The following is a 26,272-nucleotide window of genomic DNA, read 5'->3' on the forward strand; positions in this document are numbered from 1 at the left end:
CAGCACCAATAGGCAAGGAAATGCAAAAAAAGAGGAAAAGGCTGAAATACATTCCTGATAGAAGATCCCATCGTTAGGGGAACAAACTAGTGCTTCTGAAACCAATTTCATGAATCCTGCATGATGTGCTGCCTCCCTGATGCCAGGATTAAAAGAACATAGAGGGTGAAAAATATTCTGCGGGGAAAGAAGTGAGCCAGAACAGAGAGCAGTTATTGACACCCTATGGTCAAGGCTTTTAGCAGCTGGGAGAAGGTAAATAGTGGGACCTCCAAAGGCAGTAATCACCAGATTACTCCCAGTGCCACACGCTTGTGCAAGTAGAAATAGGAAGAAAAGGGGAGAAATAGGAAGCTCGACTTGAAGTGTGGTGCAGGTGTGACAGGACAAGGAGAATGACACTGATGGTAGGCGTGACCTATTCAAAAGGGCCAGATTGAACCGCAACAAGACTGAGTCCAATGTGTTCATGGAAACATTTACTTGTTTTGTTTGGAAGGGTTTAAATTAATTTGGCAGGGAAATGAGAACCAACATAGAAGTAGAGAAGGGAAAAAGGTGCATAAAGAAGTGACAGTTCTGTACAGTACTAGAGCAGGACCTAGTGCCATATTAGATAGGAGCAGATGAAAAAGGAATACAAATATAGTGCATTTATGTATATTGTAAACCTAAGGGTGGTGAAAAAGACTGGAGAGTTACAAGCATAACTAGTCGTATGCAAATATGACAGTGGCAGTCACAGAAATTGACTCAAAGATGATGAGTGGAAGCTTAATATTCAAAGATATGAAATATTCAGAAATGATCAGGGAAAAGTAAGTGGGGTAGCAGTACTGATTGGGGAAGCTACTGTAATATTGCAAGAAGAGGGTGCGCTGGAGGGAGCTAAGACCATTCATTTGGTTAGAGTTCAGAAGCTAAAAAGGGATGATCACATGACTGAAATATGCTATAGGCCTCCATACAGTCAGAGGTAGAGGAGCAAATCTACTGGGAAATAATAGAAATGTGCAAGAACTATAGTATAGGCTGTGATAATAGGGAACTATATTACTTAAGTATTGACTAGGATAATGTTTGAGCTCATTTTGAAGCAAAGGTGTTTCAGAGGAGATTTGAGAAGTACAAGATTGACAGGTTTAAGTCGACAAAGAAATGCTGTTCCCATTAGCTAATTGTACTAGACGAAATTACACAAATCTAAGTTTTGATCAAGAAATGTGGAAGAGGGGGTTAAATGAGGAGGAACTTCTTAACCAGCAGGAGGTTAAAGACCTGGAACATAATTCATGTATGTGGGTGGTGGAAGAGGAAACAAAGAATGGTTTCAAAAGGACATTGGATGCGTATTTGAGTTGAAATAAACTTATACAAGGAAGAAGCATGGGAATGGAACTGCTCTAGTGCTGGCATGGACTTGATGGGTCAAATGGAATTGCATGACAACTCTGACAAGGACTTAGTTTCCCAAACACTTAAGCTGATTTCATGAAATTAGTTCAGCAACTAGAGATCATTTTTGTGGACAATAATGTCATGGAATCATATGACAATTACTGAGGTGCATGAATAGATATTTTGTACTTGTAATAAAGAGCAGCAAAACGAGAAATATTATGGCATTTTTAACCTATATATGGTTTGCTTCATTAACGCAAAGAAAGACTTTATTTTAAGATAATTCTGCCTATGAAATTACATTTAAATGCTAAGCTTTTAAAGTTAACTTGACCACATTTTGAACTTGGCAGGCATGCTGGGATTAGCTTGAGAAATTGACTGCATTATTTGAAATTACAATGCAAGCAGAAACAGTCCTTTTTCATGAGCCAAAACAAAGCTTTCATAGCCACAGCTGCAAATTGGTTATGAAAGTTAGAGACAGCCTGTACCAAGCAATTTCATAACACAATGGAAAGGTTATAATTCTGTATACAGCCATTTGTGTTCAGTGAGACTTGGGTCAAGTCTGTGGTGGGACTGGCTTTTGCTAGTATCTCTTGCTCATTCTCTCCCAGCTTTTACACTCTACAATGTGTTATTTTAAAATTCTGCTCAATAAAAGAAATTCAACGTACCAGTGCTGTCTTCGTCTACTCTGAGGAATGAATGGACCCTACAAAGGTCAAGGAGGAATTTCTTATTTACACCTCAATTCAAGCACAAAATGCCAAGGAGTTAAGTTTGGGACTTTCAGAAAATTTAAATCTTGGGAAAAAACTTTTGTTACTAAATTATTCTTCTGCTAACTTAAATACTGTCATGTCCAGGAAACTAATGCTTTCTTTTTGTGTTGTAGCTTTCTGTTTAATGTGATGATTGAGGATTTTGTGAATTCTCCTAATTCTTCTTCTATGGAAGTCCAAATACTAACATGTTAACACAAATAAAGACGGTAATGTTACTATGTGGCAGTGTCATTTAACAAAGAACATAGTGAGAATAAAAAGGAGCCCCAGAGAAAATCTGAACAGCAACCTCAAATCACGAGAAAATCCCTCAAAAATTAACTCCCAAATCCAAAAGGCTTTTGATAAGGTAGTACAAAATAGACCAATGAATAAGGTCAGAACTTGCATAGTCAGGTGACAAGCAGCAGAAAGGACAACAGACTGAAAGACAGCAAGCAGAGAGTAGGGGTGAAGGGTATCTATTCAAAGTAGGAGATGATGGGGAATCAGGGTTATATAAGGATCACCTGGATCGACTTTAAAAAAAAACAATTTTGTCTTTGAAAAACAAAATAACTATTTCTAAGCTTGCTGATGACAGACACCAAGTTGGAGGGACAGTCAACACTACAGAGGATTGCAACAATTTACAAAAATACATTAATAAGCTTGCATTACAGTTTCCATGTGGATCTCAAAAGAGAAGTGAAGTAACCACTGCCTTGGCTCAAAGCTCTGGAATTCCTCCTTAATCTTCAGTTTCTCTTCACTGTTCTTTTTTAAAGTGCTTATTAAAACCTGCCTCTTTGACCAATATTTTGGTCATTTGCCATGAAATCTCATTTGGGTCGGTGTCAAATTTTGTTCAGTGACATTCTTGAGAAATCCCTTGGGGAATTTTATTACATTAAAGATGCTATTGCAATGCAATATGCTGTTGATATACCAATGGAACATAAACTACCTTTTGAAATCACATCTAGTCACTTTACTGAATAACCAAAAACCAAATCTGTATATGGGTAAACTTCAATATAAAATTAGATTCAAAATGGTTAAAATAACAATGTTGCACAACAAACTCCAAATGTGAATAAGTTTGCTATTATTTTTAAAGAAATCATACCTATAATACAATTCTACAATTATTTTTACCATACCGGAGTGTTCTTTGCCGCATTTCTACTTCTATAGCCTGTCTGTCTTCGGGAGTAGAGACTTTCACTTCCCCCACCATCTTCAATTGGGCTGCCATTGATGATGATGCTGATTAGTACAGAAAAATGAATGAAATTAGGTATGTGTCAAATAATCTGAGCAAATATTGAAAAACGTACAGAATAATTCTTACTAGACAAAGTCCGTTCTTGTTTTAAAGGTATTGGTTTCTTGTGTAGTTCAACAGACTTCACCATTCCAGCTCGTTCCTTTCGTTTCATGTTCTCCACTCGTTTTGCGGAGTTTGCAAGAAATTTATGTTTTTTCTTTAGAACTGCTTCATTTGAAACCTTAGGCGATTCAAACTCAAATATCATAACTGGAAAGCAGAAGAACATCTTACTTAAAGTATTTAATAAAACGATCATCACTTTATTCTGAAACAAGATCTAGGTTGTTGTAACCTATTTTTATAGCGGGAACAACCCACTTAAAGTCACTGCCAATTAAAATTGTTGACAAATTGGGGAATTTCTCGTGAAAATGTGCACTATTTTAAGAGAAGTTTGGACAATTTATTTTCAAGTTAATTTTGCACTGTAACTTCAAGAATGTTTTATGATTGCAACAGGTGATTTCCATGGTTTAACCATTGCTTCTTCTAGCATTCAACTTCCCTCGCCTTGTCTGTATTTTATGAATGCTACAATAGCAAATGCTCTTTTAAGCTTTCCTCTCCTGCTCCTCAGCTTGAAATATGAAACGTGTTCTCTCTTCACAGGTGCTGCCTGAGTACTTAAAGCATATTCCATTTTATTTCCGATTTCTAGCATCTTTTTTTACTTTTCTACAGATTTAAAGTAATTATTAAAGTTATTAAGGCAGAAACTCGCACTGCATTTAAAACAGTTAAGGTAAATACTTGAGCTTTCTGCAATCTACTAGAGTATAGATCAAAAGCTTGGAGTATGATTAGACTGGAAAGCTCTTTTTCAAGCAGCATAGAGATAATGGGCTGAGTGGGCTCATCCTTGTCATAAATCTTTCTATGTTTCTAATTAAGCATTTGAAGAGGGAAAGTCTCCAGCCCCATCAAACTGCCCATGGGAATCCTGATGTCCTGCTGAATGTGGTGTCAGCCAAAAATCAGGATTCCTGCTGGGTGTGAAGGCAATGGTGATTCACTCCACCCACTCCAATCAGGTTCTCACCCATACAATTAGCAGGCTGGATGGTCCATTCAGCAGTATCCTATCATGCACCTGCTTCCCCAGTGAGAAATGCACCAAGCAGGCTTTGATGCTGGTAATAACCAGGATGGACCTGGGACATTGGATCCTGAGTGAATCAAGGAAGTAGATCCAGTGGCCATGTGCCCTCTACCGCTGCCAAGTTGCAGAGGAAGGGTTCTTCAAATGTCCTGGGGTTTGAGTGGGTTTGGGATTGGGACAAGAGGTTGATTTCAGCACTGCCCCTGGGATGGAGGTCCCATGGCTAGACTGCCCCTTCTAGCCCTGGTAGACCTGACGTTAACCCCTGGCATGGTGATTTCAGGCAACATTCTACTCAACATCTTCATTCTTGAGAGAATTTGAGCGAACTTTGTGACTTTAATCTCCATGCCCCCAGTCACCTGGCAGGTGTTTAAAATCACAGCAGCACTCCATTCTGCATCATACATGCACGCAAGCAGCAGGCGTGAGCTGACCCCGCTGAAGTCCTCTGACAGAGAGAAGATGTCATTTTCAACAGCCGGTCATTCTACTGAACAGTCTATTACTACCATGACCACTAATAGGCAAAAAGCAAACAATTTCGCTAAAATCATTTACTAACAGTTGAAAAAAAGTACCACATAAAAACGTGTAGAGAGAACAACACGATGTATCAATAGTATGAATAAATATTAAAGCATCAGTGTTTTCAACATTAGTATTCTGAAGTTTTTTTTGTACCTGTTGGAGATCTTTGACATGAAGATTCCTTATCATTTAGATTACGATTTGCAACTGTTAAGGTGTGCAAGATAGAAACTGTGTGTTTTGAGGTATTAATATTTGGTTGCAATCCACTTGCCTACATAAAAAGATAGAATATTTATTATTCTCCATGACTTATGAAACCAAAAATATTAGGGAACAAAGAAATTATAACTCATAATACCTCACTTAGAACACCTCAGTTGAAATGGATTCTCTAATACTTAAGGGGGCGTAGTGGTAATGTCATTGGACAAGTAACCTAGAACCCATGCTAATCATTGGAAGGTACAAGTTCAAATTCCACCTTGGCAGCTGATGGAATTAAACTGAACTGCTAGAATAAAAAGCAAGTCTCCATAATACGTGACTCCAGTAATGTGGCTAACTTATAAGTGCCCTTTGAAAAGGCTGTGAACCACTCAGCCCGAATGCAATTAGCAACGGGCTACAAATGTTGGCTTTGCCAACGATGTCCACATCCCATGAAAGAAGAAAGTAAAAACAACTCCCTTTATCTTTCAGCATCTCAAGTCCAAACAGAAAGGAAAAAGATACAAAAACCAAGATTGGGAAAGGGTAAATTTTAGAAAGCCAAGGAGGGAGTTTGCTGAATTGTTGGATTAGAAACAGGATATTAAATGGGCAATAGAAACCAGAGCTCAATCCGTTCACTTCTTTTCATAATGGTGATGGGCAAGATACAAGCAAACTACCCATTCCAAAAGAATGTATTATTACTCATTTAAACATTCCAATAATGCTGCATGCTTCAGAATTTTTTTCCATCGTCTTAGTGCTCATGTTGACCGGCCAAATTTCCTAGGCTAAGGGAAACATAGCAGACTAAAGGTGAGGACTCCTCCATGGAATAGGCAAGTGCTTCCCTGAGAACAGCTTGTGAGTCATGAGGGATAGGTGCGTTTACCCTGGCTCACCCCAGCAATCAGACCAAGACCAACTTTATGTCATCTCCCACTCACCGATCACAAATGTTTTCCATGTGTCTTTCAAGATTGCCCTTCTTCCTTTCCAAAGTTATCTCTCCAGATCTTAGACCCAACATTGATATCACCTCTTACCTGTGATCAGTCCAGCCACCTCACTGATGTCACCCCCAACCTCAAGCTCTCCCCATCTCTTCTCAATGCAGCCACCTACAACCAGGAAACGGACTACTGCCATTAAATTTAACCGGAAGAACCAGATAGTAGAATTGCAACTTCACCCCATCCCAATACTATTATCTGGGTCTATGGGCAGGATTTTCCTTCATCACAGCAGAAGACGCCACAATGGCAGGATTTTATGATCTGCCATTCTCAGAGTTTCCTACTGAATGCATCCCTCGCCTCCAGGAAACTTGCAACTGTGGTGCCCATTGGCAGGATCACAAGATCCCACTGGTGTGAACGGCAGCAAGATATATGCAGATGTGTCTCACGGCAGTATAGGACATATGTACTCCACATGTTTTACAGAACCGTGGCTTGCATTATAACTGAGTTTCAATAGTTTGGACGTAAACAAACTATTGAATTTGTTGGTTCAAATACCAACAAATTGGTAAGGCTGTGAACCACTCAGCCCAAATGCAATTAGCGATGGGCATAAATGAATGTTAGTTCAAAAGTGTGTCAACAACATGAAGTTATTCATGACTGAATATATTCACTAGCAAGTAACATAATAAAGAACAACACATTGGTGTCTGTTATTTTTCATTTCTTTTGCTTATGATTTACAGTCCTGGTCAAATTAATAATGCAGCAACTTTATAAGATAGTTTTGTAAAGGAAACATCACAGAAGCTTATCCACTGATGTGCAGTAATGAAAGGAATGTGGTGTCTCACATGCTGCTAAGCATATAAGAGAGTAGTTAACAGTGAATTATATTTTTAAATAGAAACCTTTCTTCTGCTTAGATGTTATACATAATTATTAAAAATCTTGATGCATTAACTATTCTAATCATGGATATTAAATTTCTGAAATCTAACAAAGAGATCACACCATGCAATTCTTTTTATTATTCAGGAGTTACTTGGCAGCACAATAACCCTAAATTCAAGTTGCATGATACAACACTTCTCAACATATTCCTTCTAACCTTTGACTTTTTTCATACCCTAACAATGACACTTCTTAGATCAGCTCACAGCTGTAATTCAAATACCTACAAAAATACATTTTCCAACAATGTAAAAATTATTTGGTTATCTTCATTCTGGCAAAGGAAATGTTCTTACTTAATGCAGCCTTGTATGCTGCAAAGCAGAGGCAAAACCATTGCACAAAGCTGAATGTGGTATCAGAAAAGCTTCTAAATTCCACATGGCCAGTTATTCAAAAGGTTAGTTTGGGGATTTAAAGTCAGTATTATAATCAAATAGTGTAATACAAATTCGCCAAATTAAAAAAACTCACATTTGTACCCAAGTATTCAAGGGTCAGAAGACCAGGTGAATTTTTAAGCTTCTTGAGAGGGTAGTTGTTGACTCATTTGTCGAATTTGTTTTATATGTTCAGGTTGCTAAACTAAATAGCTGCTCCATTTCACAAGAATGGAAATATTTATTCAAAGAACATTATTGGATTCCCCAAGATCTAATTTTTCAAGAAAATAGTAAAATCATTTGTGGCTTTGAGTTTTGTTTTTATTCCAATTCAATCCAATCAAGTCTAATTCAGAGTCTCAATAAATTGAGACATTCCTGATCCAAGCTGACAAGACAGAGCTCTCACCTCCTGTCTTGGGCTTGATCTACATGATCCAAGCTGATGGAGTAGGCATAGCTCCTCCTCCAAGGCTTGATCTCATTTGCATCTTAGCCAAAAGGCTGAGATGGTGCTTTTAAAAATTGATTCAAATGAAGCCAAAACATAACTTAATGGCTTCAACCAAGCACAGTATGTCCATACTACACTTGATCTTAGCCAAAAGGCCGAGAAGCGGTCATTTGCGGCTTTGTGGTGCATGATCAGATTAGTTTTCTTAAAACGTCCAAGACTAATACATCCCATTCAAACATTAGATCATTTTCTTGTTTCTAAAATAATTACATCTGATGAAAAAAAACGAAGGCCACGGAGATGTGCAGAGAGTAATATTACAATGAGAAATGTACCAGTTGTATACCATGGTTATGCGTATTTATGGAAGTTAAGATTATAGATAATTGTATTATCTTTAAGCATTGGAGGGGTTGACTTTGGTATACTATAAGTTTTATAAGAACTTCATTGCAGTCATCAAACAAAATGCCTTTCTCAATTTCAATTTTGCAAAACTTTAGTAAACAGCAGTTAAAAATCATTTTGTCTCACAATGCTCCTTTATTAATTTTTTTCATTGATTATGAATATTTGATCCAGCAAAAAAAGTCATCATTCCACAGTCAGATTACAGTTACTGCTCACACTGTAATACTTCACTGCATTTCTAAATTTCCTATGCTGTTGAAAAGCACTGTTTGCAACTATATTTTTAAGTAGACCATCAAGGTTGGGAATACAACTTGTACTGAATAATTTTGGAATACATAAAGTACTACTCCAGAGTACCGTGCCAAATCTAAATCTTGTGTATTGCAAGTTTAATGATTTTCTAGCAGTAACACAAAACAAATCTTCCAAATAGGAATGTGGGGTAGAGCACTGGCACTGGAGGGGGTGCAGAGGAGATTCACTAGGTTGATTCCGGAGTTGAGAGGGTTGGCTTATGAGGAGAGACTGAATAGACTGGGGCTATATTCATTGGAATTCAGAAGAATAAGGGGAGATCTTACAGAAACATATAAGATTGTAAAGGGAATAGATAAGATAGAAGCAGGGAAATTGTTTCCACTGGAGGGTGAAACTAGAACTAAGAGGCATAGTCTCAAAATAAGGGGAAAGCAGATTTAGGACTGAGTTGAGAAGGAACTTCTTCACACAAAGGGTTGTGTATCTGTGGAATTCCCTGCCCAGTGAAGCAGTTGAGGCTACCTCATTGAGTGTTTTTAAGGCAATGATAGATAAGTTTTCGAACAGTAAAGGAATTAAGGGTTATGGTGAGCGGGCAGGTAAGTGGAGCTGAGTCCACAAAAAGATCAGCCATGATCTTATTGAATGGTGGAGCAGGATCAAGGGGCCAGATGCCTACTCCTGCTCCTAGTTCTTATGTTCTTATTATGTAGTACACTTGAGGATAGTATTATCATAAATACAGAGTACATATCAAGTTCCAATGACTGTCAACTAGCAAGGTATATTTAATACAGAATGTGCATCTCAAACATGTACAATAATCCCTCTATGCTCATTAAGAAGCATAATACAAATACCAGATGCTACATTATGTTTGTCTCTTTTCATATAAGAGCTGCATTTTATTTGAGACTGCACACAGTTTCAGACCTTACTGAATTTTAGTCAATTACTTGGCCAACTGAACAATAGTGTTATTGAGAGTTACATCCATCAAGGAGTTTGACATCAAAAGTTATGAACAAGTTATTACTGTTGTATGCCAAATTGTAGCCTGAAATTTATATACATCTATTAACTTTAAGTTTATGTTGACTCATGTAGTTGAATTTTGCTTACAGGTAAGGAATACCAGATAATTTATAAGTCAAAGATGTGACACCAAAGGAACAATGTTTATTTGACATTTTACCTGAGAAAATGCTTGGAGTTCATTCAATTCATTTTTAGTTGTCAGATTTTCAATTGGAAACTCCTGTCCTAGTTCATCTTCTACTAAAGTTGAATCATTCAACGTCAACTGCGTTAGTTCAGGTTCTTCCATGATCCCAATATCTGATTCAATCTCCTAAAATGAAATTTATAAAATGGATCATTATAACTCCCCAACATCAGTCACATTTATATTATGAAGAAAAATTCCAAGTACATGGCTCATAAAAATGAACTACATTCAATGCTTTACACTGTGTAATATTACAACATAAAAATAATATTGTAAAACATTTTCTCAACTGCATTGCTAAACTGTGCTCCCAAGAGATTAGAAATTTTGAACACTTAAGTTTTACAATGAACAATTCTTCAATTAAAAATCATTATCAAAGAAGTCTGGCTTTGTCAAATTTGTACATATGACTGACTGTTTGACATTCAATGTATTTTGCCAGTCATGAATTGTGGACTGTTTATTTCAAAATAATAGTTTTAGAATCAGATAATATTTATTTTATGTGTTATTATCCATCACATTTCAGCTGCGCATTTTGTGTGGATAGCTTTTTAGCTACTTCTAATAGAACTAGCCTTTGGACAGCAGTGAGGCCAACAAGGAGTCCTGTTGGTAAGTTAATATGGGAGAAGTAAAGCTAGTATTGGTCAGTCATGGAATTACTTAGCTGTCTGGATACTCTTAGCATATTAATATTTTTAGTGTACAGTACTAATAAAATCATTGGCTGAGGTTATTAGCAGCAGGATTCAAAATTTGTAAAATTTAATTTATTTATTCTCGTTTTGAGAATTTCTCCAGGGCTACTTTTTGATTTGATTTTCAGGGGTTCGAGGAGATGGGGGGTGTGTGGAAGGGGGACTCTGTTCTGTGTAAGTGTCAGCCTGGATCTTTAAAATAGTTACTCTGAAGTTAGATGTGTTTTTCCCTTCTAATTCTTTCAGAATGACCACAAACATAAAACTAGCATAAAACTTCTGAAATTAACAATTTAAATCACTTTGTCAAATAGTTCCCAACCCAGCGCAATTGTCTGGAAAAACAGGGAAGTTAGCCCTTCTGGACAATTGCCGGATAAACCCTTACCTGAGAACTTCTGACAGGGATGCCCCGACACATCTTTGGACTACCTCCTAGATGCGACAATGGGGAGCCAGGAAGTTATGGCCCACTGTATCACAATTATGATATTCAACACGTCAAATTTATCAAACTATAAAATGTCATATCTGTAACAATTTCACTGCTAGCTAATATAGGCAAAATTATAAATCCAATTGCTTCAATTAAAGTTGAACTTAACGTCAAAATTGAAATAATTATCTCAATGATTGCAAAAATAATTTGAACTTCAAATTGGGTGGGGTGGTGTTAAAATGGAGGGAATGATCAGTTAAATTTGTAATTTGGGTTCATACTCTACTCAAGACAATTAAGTCAAAGTCTCCTCTTTGCTGGTATGAATTAGTTGGATCCAGTTCTCATTGACCATGAGTCCACAACACAGGAAATGGCACAAACTGGCAATCTCATTCAGAGCACAATAACAATGGGCTCTAATCTTGGTGCAATAGGAATGGAGATGCATTGTTGAGACAAAGGATGAGCTTTACTTTGCTGCAATTTAATACTTGGCCTATTTCAAAATTAAACTATAAAAATGTAAAGGGTTATAAACTGACAATTCTTTCAACAGGAATAAATATTTTACCATACTAAAATTGCATCAAATTGCTGTAAATAGCAAACTAAATGGTTAATACAGTGGAATCACTCAATCCATTCTGTTCACAGGCAGAACACTTGATTTTTGAATGAAGTTTATATGTTAAAAACATACCCACACTGGTATGATATTTTGAGACACGTAAACTTTTGATGCAAGTTTTGAAGACCAAGGCTGATCCTGTTCAACCTTAAATTCAAATTCATTTTCCACTATAGCAGCAGTTTCTTCTTTTGCATCAGGTAATTGCTCAGAATGCATCATGTGGGTCTGTACTGAAACACGTTGCAAATCACTGCCAGCGCAATACTGTTCCAATGGTAACATTAAGTTGAAGGGTTCACTAGGTAGATCATTCAAAGTAGCCACTTCATTTGACTCATTGGGGTTTAACCTCTTGATAAATGTGATGACCTGTGGAGTTATGCACTCACAATCTTCCTGCTGTTTTCCATTTTGATCAGAAATGTTACAATTGCCATCATTTGCTGAACTCAATGTTGCATTTAGCTGGGAGAATGAACCAAAATGCTTCGGTGAGGTTTCTCCGTCACCTCCTCGCAAATTTTCAGTTGCCAAGTCAGAGCGAGCTGATTGGTCTGCAGATTCCAGGGTCTGTGAAGCAGCAGCTACAGTTCCTTGTCTTATAAGAGGAGGTGGAGGAAGGTATCTATTGGTTATTGAAGATGCTGTGTTATTAAACCCTTGTTCTGAAGTTCTGTCACATCTTAAACTTCCACCAGAACGGTCCATATCCCAAGGGTGTTTACTTGGAGTAATTTCCGGTTGAAAGTGTTGAAAAGATTTCAATCCACCATCTTCTAAAAAACAGAATCATCTTCAGTGACATAATTCACATTTTCAGCAAAGTGGTCTGTATTATATTCTGTGCTTATTGTACACCAAATCATTTGTTTTGCTTACTGTATTTACTGAAGCAATACATGTTACTTATGAAATAACTCAATCAAGCATGGCCTGGTTTCATTTATAAAAAAGGCAAAATATTAAGACATTTTACTTCTTCCAGGGAGGTGAATGGGATATAGATAATTTGGGACACACTTAGTTTTAAAATAATCAAAATGCAATGAAAAAAAAGCACTTAAATACTACTAAAATTTAACAAAACACTTACATTTGCAACAAAGACAATTATATTAGCCCCACAAAAAAAACTGTTACGGAAAACACTATGTACAATAACAATTTTTGTCTGTCTGGATTGTTTTGATTAGTCAGGTTAAGGGGCACATCTAGGACTGTGGAGCTTGGATACAGCAGTAGTTAGGCAGATATTTTAGCTGCAGAGATTCATACCACAAGGGGTGGAAGTAATGGGATGGAAATGGCATGATTGGGATGACATGGGAACAATGAAATAATATAGGGAGGGAATGGCATGGGAGGCGTGGATAAAATTGAATTGGTGCAGTGTGGCTAAATGCCAGGGACAATTATTTGATACAATTTATTATCTGAAAGCTATTCAATGTGCCAAAAGTGAAGATTCATTAGATTTGAACAAAAAGGTTTTAGAAAAATTGTCAGGTGAATTAAATGAATACATTAGCATTTAGTCTATAGACAAAGGAGATGTAACAGTTTAAGTCCTCTAGTGCTTTTATACAGTTTAACGCCAATGGGCATGCCACTTCACAAACTTAATACACAAAGAAGGTGCAGTTCAGGCTGCTATAAAACTTGAACACAATTGATAGGAAGCTGTTTTACACATGATTCACATTCTGCTTTTTTGCTTTTGGACAGTGCTGATCTTTATTCTGCTATTTACACCTACTCTAGAATGATGCTTTCTTCCGTTACCAGTCCCACTTTTTGTCTTTTGTTCCATGACATCTTTGTAATTTAATCTCCTCTGCCCTTGAACCAATTCCTGACTTCCTTTTTGTTCCACATGACTCTCTCCTTTTATGACAGTATATACCCAACGCATTTCTGTCTCTCTTCAATTCTTTAACTCTTTTTCTCACTCCACAGATGCTGCCAGACCTGCTGAGGTTTTCCAGCACATTTTCATTTTTATTATCACTTTTCCAATCTTTGAGAACAGATTGGTCAGGTAATAACGGATCAGATTGGATTTCCCATGCTTTTGTGGACATAGGAAATAAACATAAATATCCTGTGTTATACTTTCATTAGGTTGGCACTTCATTTTTAGATATACCCAGTGATGGACATGACATGTTCTTCTACTCTCCTCATTGAACTGGGGTTTATCCCCTGGATTTACGGTAATGGTAGTGTGAGGGATGTGTCAGGTTACAAGGTTAAGAGTTCATGGTGGAACACAATTCTGCTACTGCTGATGGCCCACAGCACCTTGTAGAAATATATCACACCTTCACTGTCACTGGGTCATAATCCTGGAACTCCTCCCTAATCACCACCATTAGGGATGGGCAGTAAATGCTGTGTAGCCAGCGATACCCATATCATAAATGAATAAAAAAATCTCAGACCTTCACACAGGGATACACATCCTTTGTCCAAGGTAAAGTGGAGAACTGGGAGTAATATAACACGATCCCCTAGCTGGTGGGACCAGTAATACTGCCTTTTGGGGACTGTGAAGCTTAATCTGCTACTTCTGGTGATAGAATGGCCACCTATATTCTTTACAGGGCTACCAACTCCCACTAACTCAACTACAGCTCCTCACACAGGGCACTCCACCAGGTTCAACCCATTTCTCACACCTCTGCCCTCATCCTTTCCTTCCAGAACCATGATAGTGTCACCCTTATCCTCACTTCCCATTCCCACCAGCCTCAGCCAACTCTGGCATGATGCCACCTCAAAACACATGTTCCCCTCAACCCATCAGCATTCCATAGTGACTGCTCCCTCTCTAGCACCCTGTTCCTTTCCTCCATCATCCCCTCAACTCCTTCCTATGGAATCAAGGAGGTGCAACTACACTTTCTCTCCTCATTTGGCACCATTCAAACACTCCTTTCAGGTCAAGCGACATTTCGCTTGCACCTCCTACAATTTGGCCGACTGTATTCAACGCTCCCAATGAGATTTTCTCTACATTGGAGAGATTAAACACAGACTGGGTGATTGCTTTGCAGAGCACCTCTCCTCATAGAATCCCTACAGTACAGGAGGAGGCCATTTGGCCCATCGAACCTGCACCAACAACAATCCCATAACCCCACATATTTACCTCTAATCCTCCTGAAATTAGGGTCAATTTGGCCAATCAACCTAACCCGTACATCTTTGGATTGTACATCTTTTGACATGCTAAGTCCACAAGCATGAATCCAACCTCCCTGTCTCTTGTCCTCATGCCCACAATGTCCATCCTTGGCCTGGCTTAATGTTCTGGTGAAGCCCAACGCAAACTGGAGGAGCAGCACTTAATTTTCCGATTAGACATGTTACAGTCTTCAGGACTCAATCCCGAGTTCAATAATTTTAGACTGTGGCCTTTCTTCTCCATCTTGGCCCTTTTTTTATATCCAAAACATTTTTGTCCTTCCCTCCCTCAATTAGCCATTTGTCACCTGAGTTTTGTTTTCAGGGCATTGGCCTTTTATTCTTCCATTAACATAATCTGATATCTTTTTGCAGCTACTAGCACCTTCACCTGCCATTAGCACTCCACCTGTCTTGTGACCTACACATCTTTGTTGTCATCTTGCCTAGCTCCCACCAAACAATGGCCTTCTGCTGTGCTCTTATACAGTATATAATCCATTGTATTTCTACCTATTTAGCTCTGAAAATCATACAGATTCAAAATGTGAATTACATTTTTCTCTCCAAAGACACTGCCAGATCTGCTGAGTTTTTCTGGCATTTTCTGTTTTTGATTCAGAAATAGACTGTAGGGGAGCCATATAATATGATGGCAGGGTAACTGCATATTTGCCATTAACAATATATTTCAGTGAACACCACTGCATTCTAGACCTCCATGTGTATGAGCATAGCTCATGAATTGTAATTTGCCTAGCTGGAAGTGACACTGCCTAAATGCACTGCAGGAATACCCAATTCTGGATTCTATAAATCCACATTTTTTAAATCAAAATATACACAGCCAAACGTCAATGTTGATACCTGTGGTAACTACCGAATAAGGAAATTAGGTATGGAATGTGATTCATTATTTATGACTATTATCAATTTTTATGAGCACAGATTTGTATATGTAATCTGAGCTATTCTGGTTGCACTACATACGGAAGTGTAGACATTTCCATAGTTTGGTGCATCTGTTGTACTGCATCAAGTTTTTTGCATATTATGTATAAACATAGAACAGGTTTGCAGAGCAGAAAATGTTTTGCAAAACATTTTCTGGGCCATTTACATGAGACTTTTCTGGTACAGCAACGTTCACATTAATACTACACTGGAAAGAATTGTTGCATTTTCCCCCTATTATCAGACAGACGCTTACCAACATTATAATCCTGCTGAATATATTCTTCCTTTTGATCGATATTACAAGCTGTTCTCTCATGGTCAGGAGTGGATACAATGCTATCAGTGAAGGACTCAATTTTTGAGTTTGTGGCTGGATTAGACAGCTGATCCACCACAGTGGTATCAGTATCAAGCCCATGTGAATTCTGTAACGATTTGAAAGAAATGTTATCTCAGTTCTTCCTATTTTTCCCCAAAACAAGGCAATTTTAAGGCAACTTTGGAAAATATCAGAAGCATTGCAATGTTTTGAGATTACATCAAAAGTCTTAAAACTGCTATTTTCAAAATGTCATTTCTTTGAAGACTTTTATAGTCACAAAGAAAACATGTTACAAATGCCAGTAATTTATTTAATAAGGTTGACAGGGATTCAGAAGTGAAATTACTTGCATCGATACAGCCGCTTGTCAAGTCACTGAATGCAGTGCCTTTCCTTAGGAAGGTTGCATATCATTTTACACCAGTAATGACAGCAATGAAATGAGGCAAATGTTTTATTTATTTTACATGGTATTTGTCGAAGGCGGAATGCTGATCAGGACATCAACTTCCTGTTCAATATTCACCTGAACAGGTAGCCAGGATGTCACTTTAATGTCTCCTCTAAAAGACTGTATTACTAACAGTGCAGCAAACCAAAACATTGAAATATCAGTCTTGTTTGTCCAGTAACATTCTGGTGAAGAGCTTGAACCCACAGTCTTTAGAACCAAAATTACTAATAATTAAATCAAACTGACATGTGTCCAAAGACATGACATTATACAACACCGGTGTAAGCCATTTAATCCATTGTGCCTGTGTTGCCTCTTCAGTAGAGCTATCTAGTTAGTACCACTATCTTTCTCCACAGGTTTATAATTTCTTTCTCCTAGTATCTAATTCCTCCTTTTGAACATTACTAAATCTACTTCTGCTCTCTTTCCAGTTAATGCACTGCAGATGACAACAATTTATACAAAAAACATATCTAAGTGTCCTCATGTTCTTTTGCCAATCATTTGTAGGTCCAATGGCTACTGACTCTTCTCTCCTTTACTCTATCAAAATCATTCATAACTTTGAACATGTTAATTAAATTCTCGCCTAATCTTTTGCTGCTCTGAGGAGAGCAACCTTGCCCTCTCCTGCCACTTAACCAAAGTATTTGCCCCCAGTACCATTCTACTAAATTTATTTTGTATCCTCAAGGCCTTGATAACCTTCCTTCTGTGAGGTGCCCACAACTAAAAATAATACTCCAGCTAAACCCTGACCATTCTTCCATAGAAAGGTTTGGCATAACTTTCTTGTTCTTATTTTGCCATTATTAAAGCAACGGTTACGACACTTCTTTTTTGAAAAAGGAAAGTAAATAGCCGTTTCAACTTGTCCTGCCATCTGCAAATGTTTGTATACTTGCATCACCAGGTTTTCCTGTTGCTCTACTGCTTTTAAAGCTATATCATTTAGTTCATATTGTGACTCGTTAGTCTTGGTACCAAAATGCATTACAGATTTGTTAAATTTCAAGTGCACTTCTTTTTCCCCATTTTATTATTTTTGTCCTCCTGATTTTTTTTTCCATCCTCTCCACTGTTATTACATTTTTGAGTTTCCTGTTATTCTGCAAGCTTTGAAATAATGCCCTACACACCTTAGTCCAAGGCATTACTATACATCAAGAAAAGCAGTGGTTAAAATGATGAACCAGGGAACACCATTGTATACTTTCCACCAGTCTGAAAAACAACTGTTTTCTGTCCCTTAGTCAATTTTCTGTGCATGCTTCCCAGGAGATTCAACTTTACTAACAAGTTGAATATGTGGGACCTTTCTGCCTGTTGAACGCTCAGATATACAATATCATCCATATGACCCTCATTGTCCTTCCTGTGACTAAGGTGGTCCAACACAATTGTCTTCAAAAAATCTATGCCGATTTTCATTTAACATTGCATACTTTTCCAAATGCCAATGAATTTTATCACATTATTATCTCTAAATTTCTTCACAATTTGATGTTAAGCTGACTGGTTATAGTTGCAGCTTTTCCTCCTCCCTTTATATCACTGGACCAGTAATTGAGAGACCATGGGTAATGCTCCAGGGACCCGGATTCAAATCCCACCATTTTGATTTGGATTCAATAAAAAAATCTGCAATTTAAAAAAAGCCTGATGATGACCATAAAACCATTGTCAATTGTTGCAAAAACCCACCTGATCAGCCAATGTCCTTTTGGAAAGGAAATCGGCCATCCTCATCTGGTTTAACTATATATGATTTCAGATTCACAGCAAAGTGGTTCATTCTTAACTGTTCCTTCAAGAACAAATCAGGATGGGCAATAAACGCTGGCCTGATTAGCAACCCATGAATGAATATAAAAATTTGCAATCCTCCAATTCTCTGGCACCAATCCTAAGGAAGATTGCAACCACAATTTTCACCCCAATTTCCCCGCGTAATCAAGGGTTGAAATGACATATATACACACAGAGAAGCGCCAACCCCTTAACTGTCTCCTCCATTGTTATCATATCCAATATTGCTACAGCCTCTTACTTTACAGGTGGATTGGCAGCATCTACTTCTCTAATGAAGACAGCAGCAAAGCAGTCAGTGAGTAACTCAGCCAGCCCTGTGCCTCTACAAGGATCTGTCTTCTTTGGCCTTGAATCAGCCCATCCTTCCTTTTATTATGTGTTCATAAAATATTGTGGGACACCTTTTGTATACTGTTATTCTATTCTCATAACCTTTGATCCTCTGACCGTTTTTTTTAAAACGACCACCTCTGCATTTTCTATATTTCGTTTGGCTCCCTGTTGTATTGTGAACATTATTTGTCATAAAGCCTGCTTTTCTCAGCTCATTTTAACCTTTATATCCCGAGTCAACCAACTTTGCACAGTACTTTTTCTCTCTTATGGGAATGTGTATGGTCTGTACCCAAACCATTTTTTCCTTCAAGGAATCTCAGTTTTATTACTGCCTTGCCTCTAAATTTTGATTGAAGTCCACGTAGGCCAGATTCATTTTGATTCACTGATATTTGTACCTTGGATTGTTCCGTGTATTTTTCCATAACAGTTCTTAAATCAGAGATGTGACGATCACTGTTCCAGCCTGACTAAGTATGCCACTACAATAACTGATTTAATTAGTACGTGTGTAAAAGAATGTGTGCTAAAGAAGCAAATTTGCATGTTTCCCAACTGGAAACCGTGGATGAACAGGGATATTCATTGCTTACTGAAGTCCAGGTCTGAGGCATTCGAGTCAGGCGACCCTGACCTATACAAAAAAGCCAGATATGATCCAGAATTAGGGCTCTGGTACCATACTAGCAAAGTCTCTAAGACTCTCTACTTCGTTGCAAAACTTCATGCCTTCATCTCCAAATCACAGGGAGATGTTAGGACCCTTAGATTTTGTAAATGTTTTAAATGTCTAGAAGATAGTTAATCAGCATTTGCACCTGATACAAGGCCCCTGTGATTTATGTTCCTATGGCAATGGGCTTTGATAAGGGAAGAGTCCATAGGAAACCGGTGTAGGATCCTAAATACTACAAACTCAGACAGCCTGGGAGGGAAGGAGCTGGAAGAGAGATAAATGCAGCAAGTCTTTACTATTCACGAAGCAAAACGCAGGTGAAAGCTCAAGCTCGAAAGGATAAAGGTCGCAAGGGTTTAGACAAAGCTAGAAGATTCACCTAGCTTTGACTAGATACAGGAATCTTCAGTGTAATGAAAGTTAGTTTGGGATTAGAAGTTAGCCAGCTGGAGAAGGAAAAAGGAGTTAAGAACCACTTCGGATGCTTTGATAATGCAGTGTCTACTTAAGGAACAGAGTAAAGTGTAACTGCAAAAGGAGATATGCAGTTATTTGAAATGTTAGATGAGTAATCTTTTCTGCAGGTTGGAGCACATACTTCGGATTGAAATAGTATTTAGGCAATATTTAGCTCGTCTTAAAACTCAAAATTTTATGGATCCTGTTAGCTATTTAGAAGTCATTAATCTCTATGGCAATCATAACAACATACGCTGGACTAACTGGTCTATAGTTCTCTGGTTTTCCTCTCTCAAGTTTTTGAATAGCTGATTGGCAATTCTTTTGAATAGCTAAATGACATATGTAATTTACTAATCAAAACGCATCATCCCTGAATCAAGACAATTTTGGAAAATTATAGTTAGGTTACTGGCAATGTTCTCATCTCCTTTTAAAGCCCTAGATAGAAACCATGTGGTCCTGAGGATTTGTTGCAGTTAAATGCCATTATTTGCTGAGATCCTATCCCTGATTCAATAAAAGTTACAGTGGAATGTTGTTTAGCAGGTTGACCTCTCCTTCATTCAGCATGTCTGCCATTTCCTTATTTTCACTGAAATCACCACTCAAGCAGTCAACAGTACTTCTGATCATCTTATTTTTCCTAATGTAACTTTAAAAGATTTTTGTGTTGATTTAGATAATTATTGTTCCTCCATTGAGTTTATCAGTTGATTAACTTTCTTAGCATTCTAATGCTGTTTGGCCCTTTGAAATAGATTACATTGTATCCACCACATCACCATTCACCATTCCGAATTAGACAATGAAGGCTGAAACGGCATGCTGATTGGTGCCCTCTATATAATTTCAAGATGCACTGATTCATCAAACAGAGTCTGGACCCACCAAGGTGTGAAGTAGAGACATTTACTACAGATGTGGACAGCAACATTTTCCAGAGTAAACTTCTCACACACTGCAGTCCACACACAAAACACACCATCATATATTGGTCGAAATTATTTAGAAATAACTTTTAGGTTTGCTGTAGTTTTTGTTTTTTTTCTACACAGTAACTTGCATTAAACAGTGGACAAAAATATTCACTGCCTCAAGTATTGGAAGTTTAAAAAATGCATTCCCCTCTTCCAACACAGAACTTCCACCTTTAGCGCTCTTAATACCATCCCCTTTACCTGACCATTCTATGCCCCCAAACTACGTAAAACACATTTCTGACATTAATTCAAAGGAGAAAAGTCAAAATATCCAAAATCAGATTACATTATCTACTTCTAGAGTGACTTGCTGCCACATGAACACGTTAGTGATATTTCACCATGATGAATTTATTAAAAAGTAATTTAGCAATCAGTATCTTATCGACACTAAAAATGATAGTTTTTAAAACGGTAACTGATATGTACATCTCTTTGCACATAACTTTGAAGTTAAGGCTACTATTAGATTAAATCTTTAGAATCCAATTAGTTTGCTTTAACATAATCTACAATTTTCAAAAATGCATTTGGTTTGACTTCAAAATACTACCTGCATAAACTAAGATCAGTAACTAAGAATTAGAATCAAATGTAACTATAGCACCTTGCTAGAAGTAGGAGATGCTGAAGAGTTTGAAAGGCTGAAATTCGGTCTCGATTCCAAAGGCTGGAATTCTGTATCTGAATTCTGTTGGGATGACTGCAGTTGTAGGTAGAGATTAGGGGCTTCTTGGTCCGAAATGTTATGGCCATTTGTAAAATCTGAAACAAATAGGGAAAATTAACATGTTCATATGCACAACTAAGATACAACAGCATGATTTTGTGCAGTACTGAAAAAAATGAAGTATCACAGCAGTGAACGTAAGTGTGAAAAGATTCACTAAAAATTAAATCAAGGATCCCACGTTGGCTCAGTAAATTTATCCAATGATACATAAACTGTGGGGTGGAAAAGTGTGTGGGGGATGGAGAGGGGAGAGACAGACAAAGAGAGACAGAGAGAGAAGCTCCTTCTTAAAATACATGAACATCAAATGACAGCTGGGTTGGAATGACATGGGATGCTTGCAATGCCAATTCACATATGGTCAGAAATTATCTAGAAAATATAAATCCATAAAAAGGCCTTCAGGTTGGTGGCAGGGACGGGAGGTGGGTGGTAAGAAAGCAGCAAACAAATGGATGGCATATTTTTCCTGTTTTAGGCTTTTGTTTTCTTTCTGTTTGAAAACACCTTGACTTCGGAATACAATGAACTGCATTCTGCACTATGTTGTGATAGCAGTCATTGCTTTAGTTATTCTCATCATATGGCAAAGGCATAATGACCCAAAAATTATAGCCCAATGAATGCCACCTGCTGTTAAGACTTATCTGCTCAATGTTGATAATATTTTGCTTTGCGTGTTGCTGGAAGTACAAGAGGGAAATGGCATGACGACTGAGACAGGTATTTAGTGGGCATCAAAATGACAATGTACCATTGAGAAATGTGGAGTATTATATATTGGATCTGAGAGCAGTGGAAGACTCAATTTTATATCTGGGCAATGACAAAGCAATTATAAAAGTAAATGCTGGGATATATATCTAGAACTGTAAAGTACATCTTTGCAATTTATCCTGAGTTTAACAATGCATTGGTGAGATCTCATTTAAAATACAGTGCTCTTTTCTAGTCATCGCATCACAAAAAACATCAGAGAAAACACAAGCTAGAGCAACAAAATTGTTTGCTTACATGAAGGGAATGAGCCAGGTGGAAAGTTTGGCTAAATGTACATATTATATAAAAGTACAGATGTTCAACTACAAACCCAGATATTTTAATCAGTTAGATATGGATATATCCATATCCAGATGCTCCGATTTCCTCCCACAGTCTGAAGATGTGTGGGTTAGGTGGGTCGGACATGCTAAATTGCTCCTTGGCGTCAGGCAGATTCGCAGGGACAGGGCATGTTGGGACTGTTGTCAGTGCATGCTCAGTGGATTGAATGGCCTCCTTCTGCATTGTCAGGATTCTAGGTATCCCGACTAGGATACCTAGGACTAGGATTCTAAACATTTGGTAAAATTATATTCCTCTCTTTTTATCGTGACAGTTTCAGAAAAATGAAAATGACTTGCCTTGGTACTTTCCACTTGAATCCAGTAACTCGTTTAGATTTCTAGTATACTTCTCTATTATCTGCTGAATTTTGCTTTCAGTAGGAATACATTTCTCTAACTTGGAAGAACACTGATTCATGTCAACTGTATCCTGGTTTGCAGGAAATGAAGATAGTAAACTTGATGTAATAACAGATGATGTAGCAGTCAATTGTCCACTACTAACGTCATGAATGGCAGAGGGATAGTCACCTGTCAGAAATAAAGCAGAGTGAGTCAGTACATCACAGTAATCACTGCAGAATTTGTACTGTACAACATTCCGCACTATAATAGCTACAGCTGAAGATGAGAAGTGATTTTAAAAATCACCATCTCTTGACAAAGCAAGATGGCCATAGGTCCATGTATGTACAGAAATCTGCTGTGCATGCATCAATCTTGAGGACTCCTCCTTGCTGGGCCGGTAGGACATGCAACAGCGATTCAGAACTGACCTCAATTTCAGATGTTTTGATCCCCTGCACGGACACAAACCCACCCAACTCTCCCACAACTTTCCTGGAAACACCCCATCCCCTCCTGTCTGGGCTATGGGTTGGGCAATGAGACCCTAGTTTAGGCTGTAGCCCAGAGAGATAAACGCTATGGCTAGAGGAAACGGAACAGTGCATTTGGGAGCAGGTGTTACAGGTCAAGGTTGGATACTGAAGAGTTCCCAGAGTGTAGTGTGCCGTTTCGGTGCCCTTATCTGAGGCAGGAAGTTCTTGCGATAGAGGGAGTACAGCGAAGGTTTACCAGGCTAATTGCTGGGATAGCAGGTCTGTCATATGAGGAGAGGTTAGGATTATATTCATTGGAATTTAGAAGGGCGAGAGGGGATCTCATAGAAACTTAAAATTCTAACAGAATTAAACAGCATAGATTCAGAATGTTTCTGATGGTGGGAGTCCAGAGTTAGGGGTCATATTTTGGGACAAGGGGGTAAACATTTCAGGACTGAGGTGAGGATAAATTTCTTCATCGAGACAGTGATGAATGTGTGGAATTCACTACCACAGAGAGTAGTTGAAGCCAAGCATTGTGTAATTTCAAAGAGGAATGAGATATAGTTCTTGGGGCTAAAGGGAAGGGAAATGGAGGTTGGGGGTGGGGGGGGGGGGGGGGGGGGGGGAGGCGGTGGTATCAGGAAATTGAATTTGATGATCAACATGAATGGCAGAACCAGCTCGAAGGGCTGAATTACCTACTCCAGCTTCTACTTTCTGTGAATATTTCAAAGAAGGGGGTTCACAGGTCTGCTTTCTCGCCACCAGAGGGGTTCAATCTCTTTTCTGGGCTGCTTTTGGAACATGATTCTAAAAATCTACAAACATTTATTTACCACTTCCAGTTGAAGCTGAAACAATAGAAGTGTTACAATCATGTGCAATTACATTCTAATGGATTAACATTCCTAAAATAGCTATTACATTAAAAGGCCAAGTTATTACTTCCCATTCCAAATTTTAAATAAATTTCACACTAACAGGACTTAAAATTTAATGATGGTCAAAGAAATCCATACTCCCTGGTTTCTAAACCATAATCCACCTCATCATAAAATAGAATGAGTTGGCCACGCCGAAGTGCAGAAGGAGGCTATTCGGCCCATCAAGCCTGCATCAATCATAATCCCACCAGGCCCTATTCACGTAACTCCACATATTTGCCCTGCTAATCCCATAGGATCAATTTAGCATGGCCAATCAACCTAACACGCACATCTTTGGACTGTGGGAGGAAACCCATGCAGATACAGGGAGAATGTGCAAACTCCACACAGTGATCTGAGACAGGAATTGTAGCAGGGTCCCTGGCGCTATGAGGCAGCAGTGCTAACCACTGTGCCACCCGTGCCATCCATCTCATGCTCCTAAACTCCATCCAGTTTATACCGGGATCTTACATTTCACCAGCTGGAATGTATGACTCTGTTTACAAGACCTCTTGGAGTTTCCTTTGGTGACACAGGAGTGTTTTACTCAGTCAGAATGTCACTGAAACACTCTAAACAACCTAGAGTCAGAATATTCCCTCAATATCCAGTACACAGTACAAATTAAATCACTGGACAGGAATCTGGGTCTTAAACACTCCAATTACATTGAGAACCCTTCTCTTTTTAAGTTCTCCACTGTTTCCATAAAACACCAAAGGGATATTTTTAAAAATGTACTTAAAGTTAGCTAACCAAACACAGCAAGCTGAAAACCATGACACCTAAACACAGCCAGTTTTGCCCCTGGCCGGTGCCTATGTTGTTGCTTGCAATGACAGAGTAAAACATCAGAATTGCACATGCAACAAAGGCAGCTATCAAAAAATACTCATTCTGCCTTTGCATCTTCACTTTGTCATGTGAAGACTGAAGTTTGATGATATACAGCAGAGTACTAAATATGCATTTAAAATTGTACAGTAATTTGCATTCATACGTACCTGTATTATGGAAAGATATTCAATAGTGACTCAGAGAAATGTCACCATGCAATAAGATAAATAAAAATAAATATTACAAACCTGAACTCATGGGACCAACATCTACTTGTTCACTTGAAGGCAAACTCCCAGTGGACAGCGTTGTGGAAGATGCCTGATCTGCCTCAGGAGTTTTTTGAGCATTAATTCCAAGTGCATTACTGGACCAAGAGTAAGGAAATAATACCTACAGAGTATAAAGATTGTGATGTAAAATGTTAAATCTAAGAACAGAATTTAAGATAAATCTAAGAACAGAATGTAAGGCACAATCAGAACACTTAAAAGGGGAAATCCCTCCATGCAGTTATTGTAGAGCTCAGAATAGATTAGTTTCAAATACTCTTCAGCAACAAGTTTTAAGCAAAACAAAATGCTTATCACCTGTATGAATAACTGCTGAAACAGCCTGAGGAGGATCAGATATTTCAGGCATTCAATAATTATATAGAGATGACTACTGTATATCCTGGAACAGCAACAGGAGCAGATATAAGATTTGAATTACTGGCAACCTAGACTGGTTACAATAGGAAAGTTTCTATTGCCCACAAGAAAGGATAGCAGTGGATTCTTTTACTGGTGCTCGATGATTCTTGAATATAGGCTTATTCCATAGCTTAGAGCAATAGGCTTACATTGCAGCCAGAAGTTTAACCTCAA

General features: G+C 38.1%; 1 protein-coding gene and 1 non-coding gene across 2 annotated transcripts in view; both read right to left on the reverse strand.

Moving 5' to 3' along the window:
- cep295 (centrosomal protein 295) overlaps positions 1 to 26,272 on the reverse strand; it is a 101,290-nt gene that overhangs the window by 5,868 nt on the left and 69,150 nt on the right. Inside the window, exons 19-27 of the mRNA XM_080196994.1 lie at positions 25,652 to 25,796; positions 23,108 to 23,341; positions 21,579 to 21,736; positions 16,180 to 16,351; positions 11,853 to 12,559; positions 9,974 to 10,129; positions 5,288 to 5,408; positions 3,526 to 3,711; positions 3,335 to 3,440 (exon numbers count right to left, since the gene is read on the reverse strand). Coding sequence (XP_080053120.1) covers positions 3,335 to 3,440; positions 3,526 to 3,711; positions 5,288 to 5,408; positions 9,974 to 10,129; positions 11,853 to 12,559; positions 16,180 to 16,351; positions 21,579 to 21,736; positions 23,108 to 23,341; positions 25,652 to 25,796 — 1,985 coding nt within the window. The remainder of the gene's footprint in view (positions 1 to 3,334; positions 3,441 to 3,525; positions 3,712 to 5,287; positions 5,409 to 9,973; positions 10,130 to 11,852; positions 12,560 to 16,179; positions 16,352 to 21,578; positions 21,737 to 23,107; positions 23,342 to 25,651; positions 25,797 to 26,272) is intronic.
- Positions 8,080 to 8,270, reverse strand: LOC145349599 (U2 spliceosomal RNA). The gene has a single exon (XR_013888111.1). It is a non-coding gene; the product is annotated as a U2 spliceosomal RNA (small nuclear RNA).

Source organism: Carcharhinus amblyrhynchos, chromosome 10 (genome assembly GCF_965287045.1).
Source record: "Carcharhinus amblyrhynchos chromosome 10, sCarAmb.v2.hapA, whole genome shotgun sequence".
In the NCBI taxonomy this organism is placed as follows: Eukaryota; Metazoa; Chordata; class Chondrichthyes; order Carcharhiniformes; family Carcharhinidae; genus Carcharhinus; species Carcharhinus amblyrhynchos.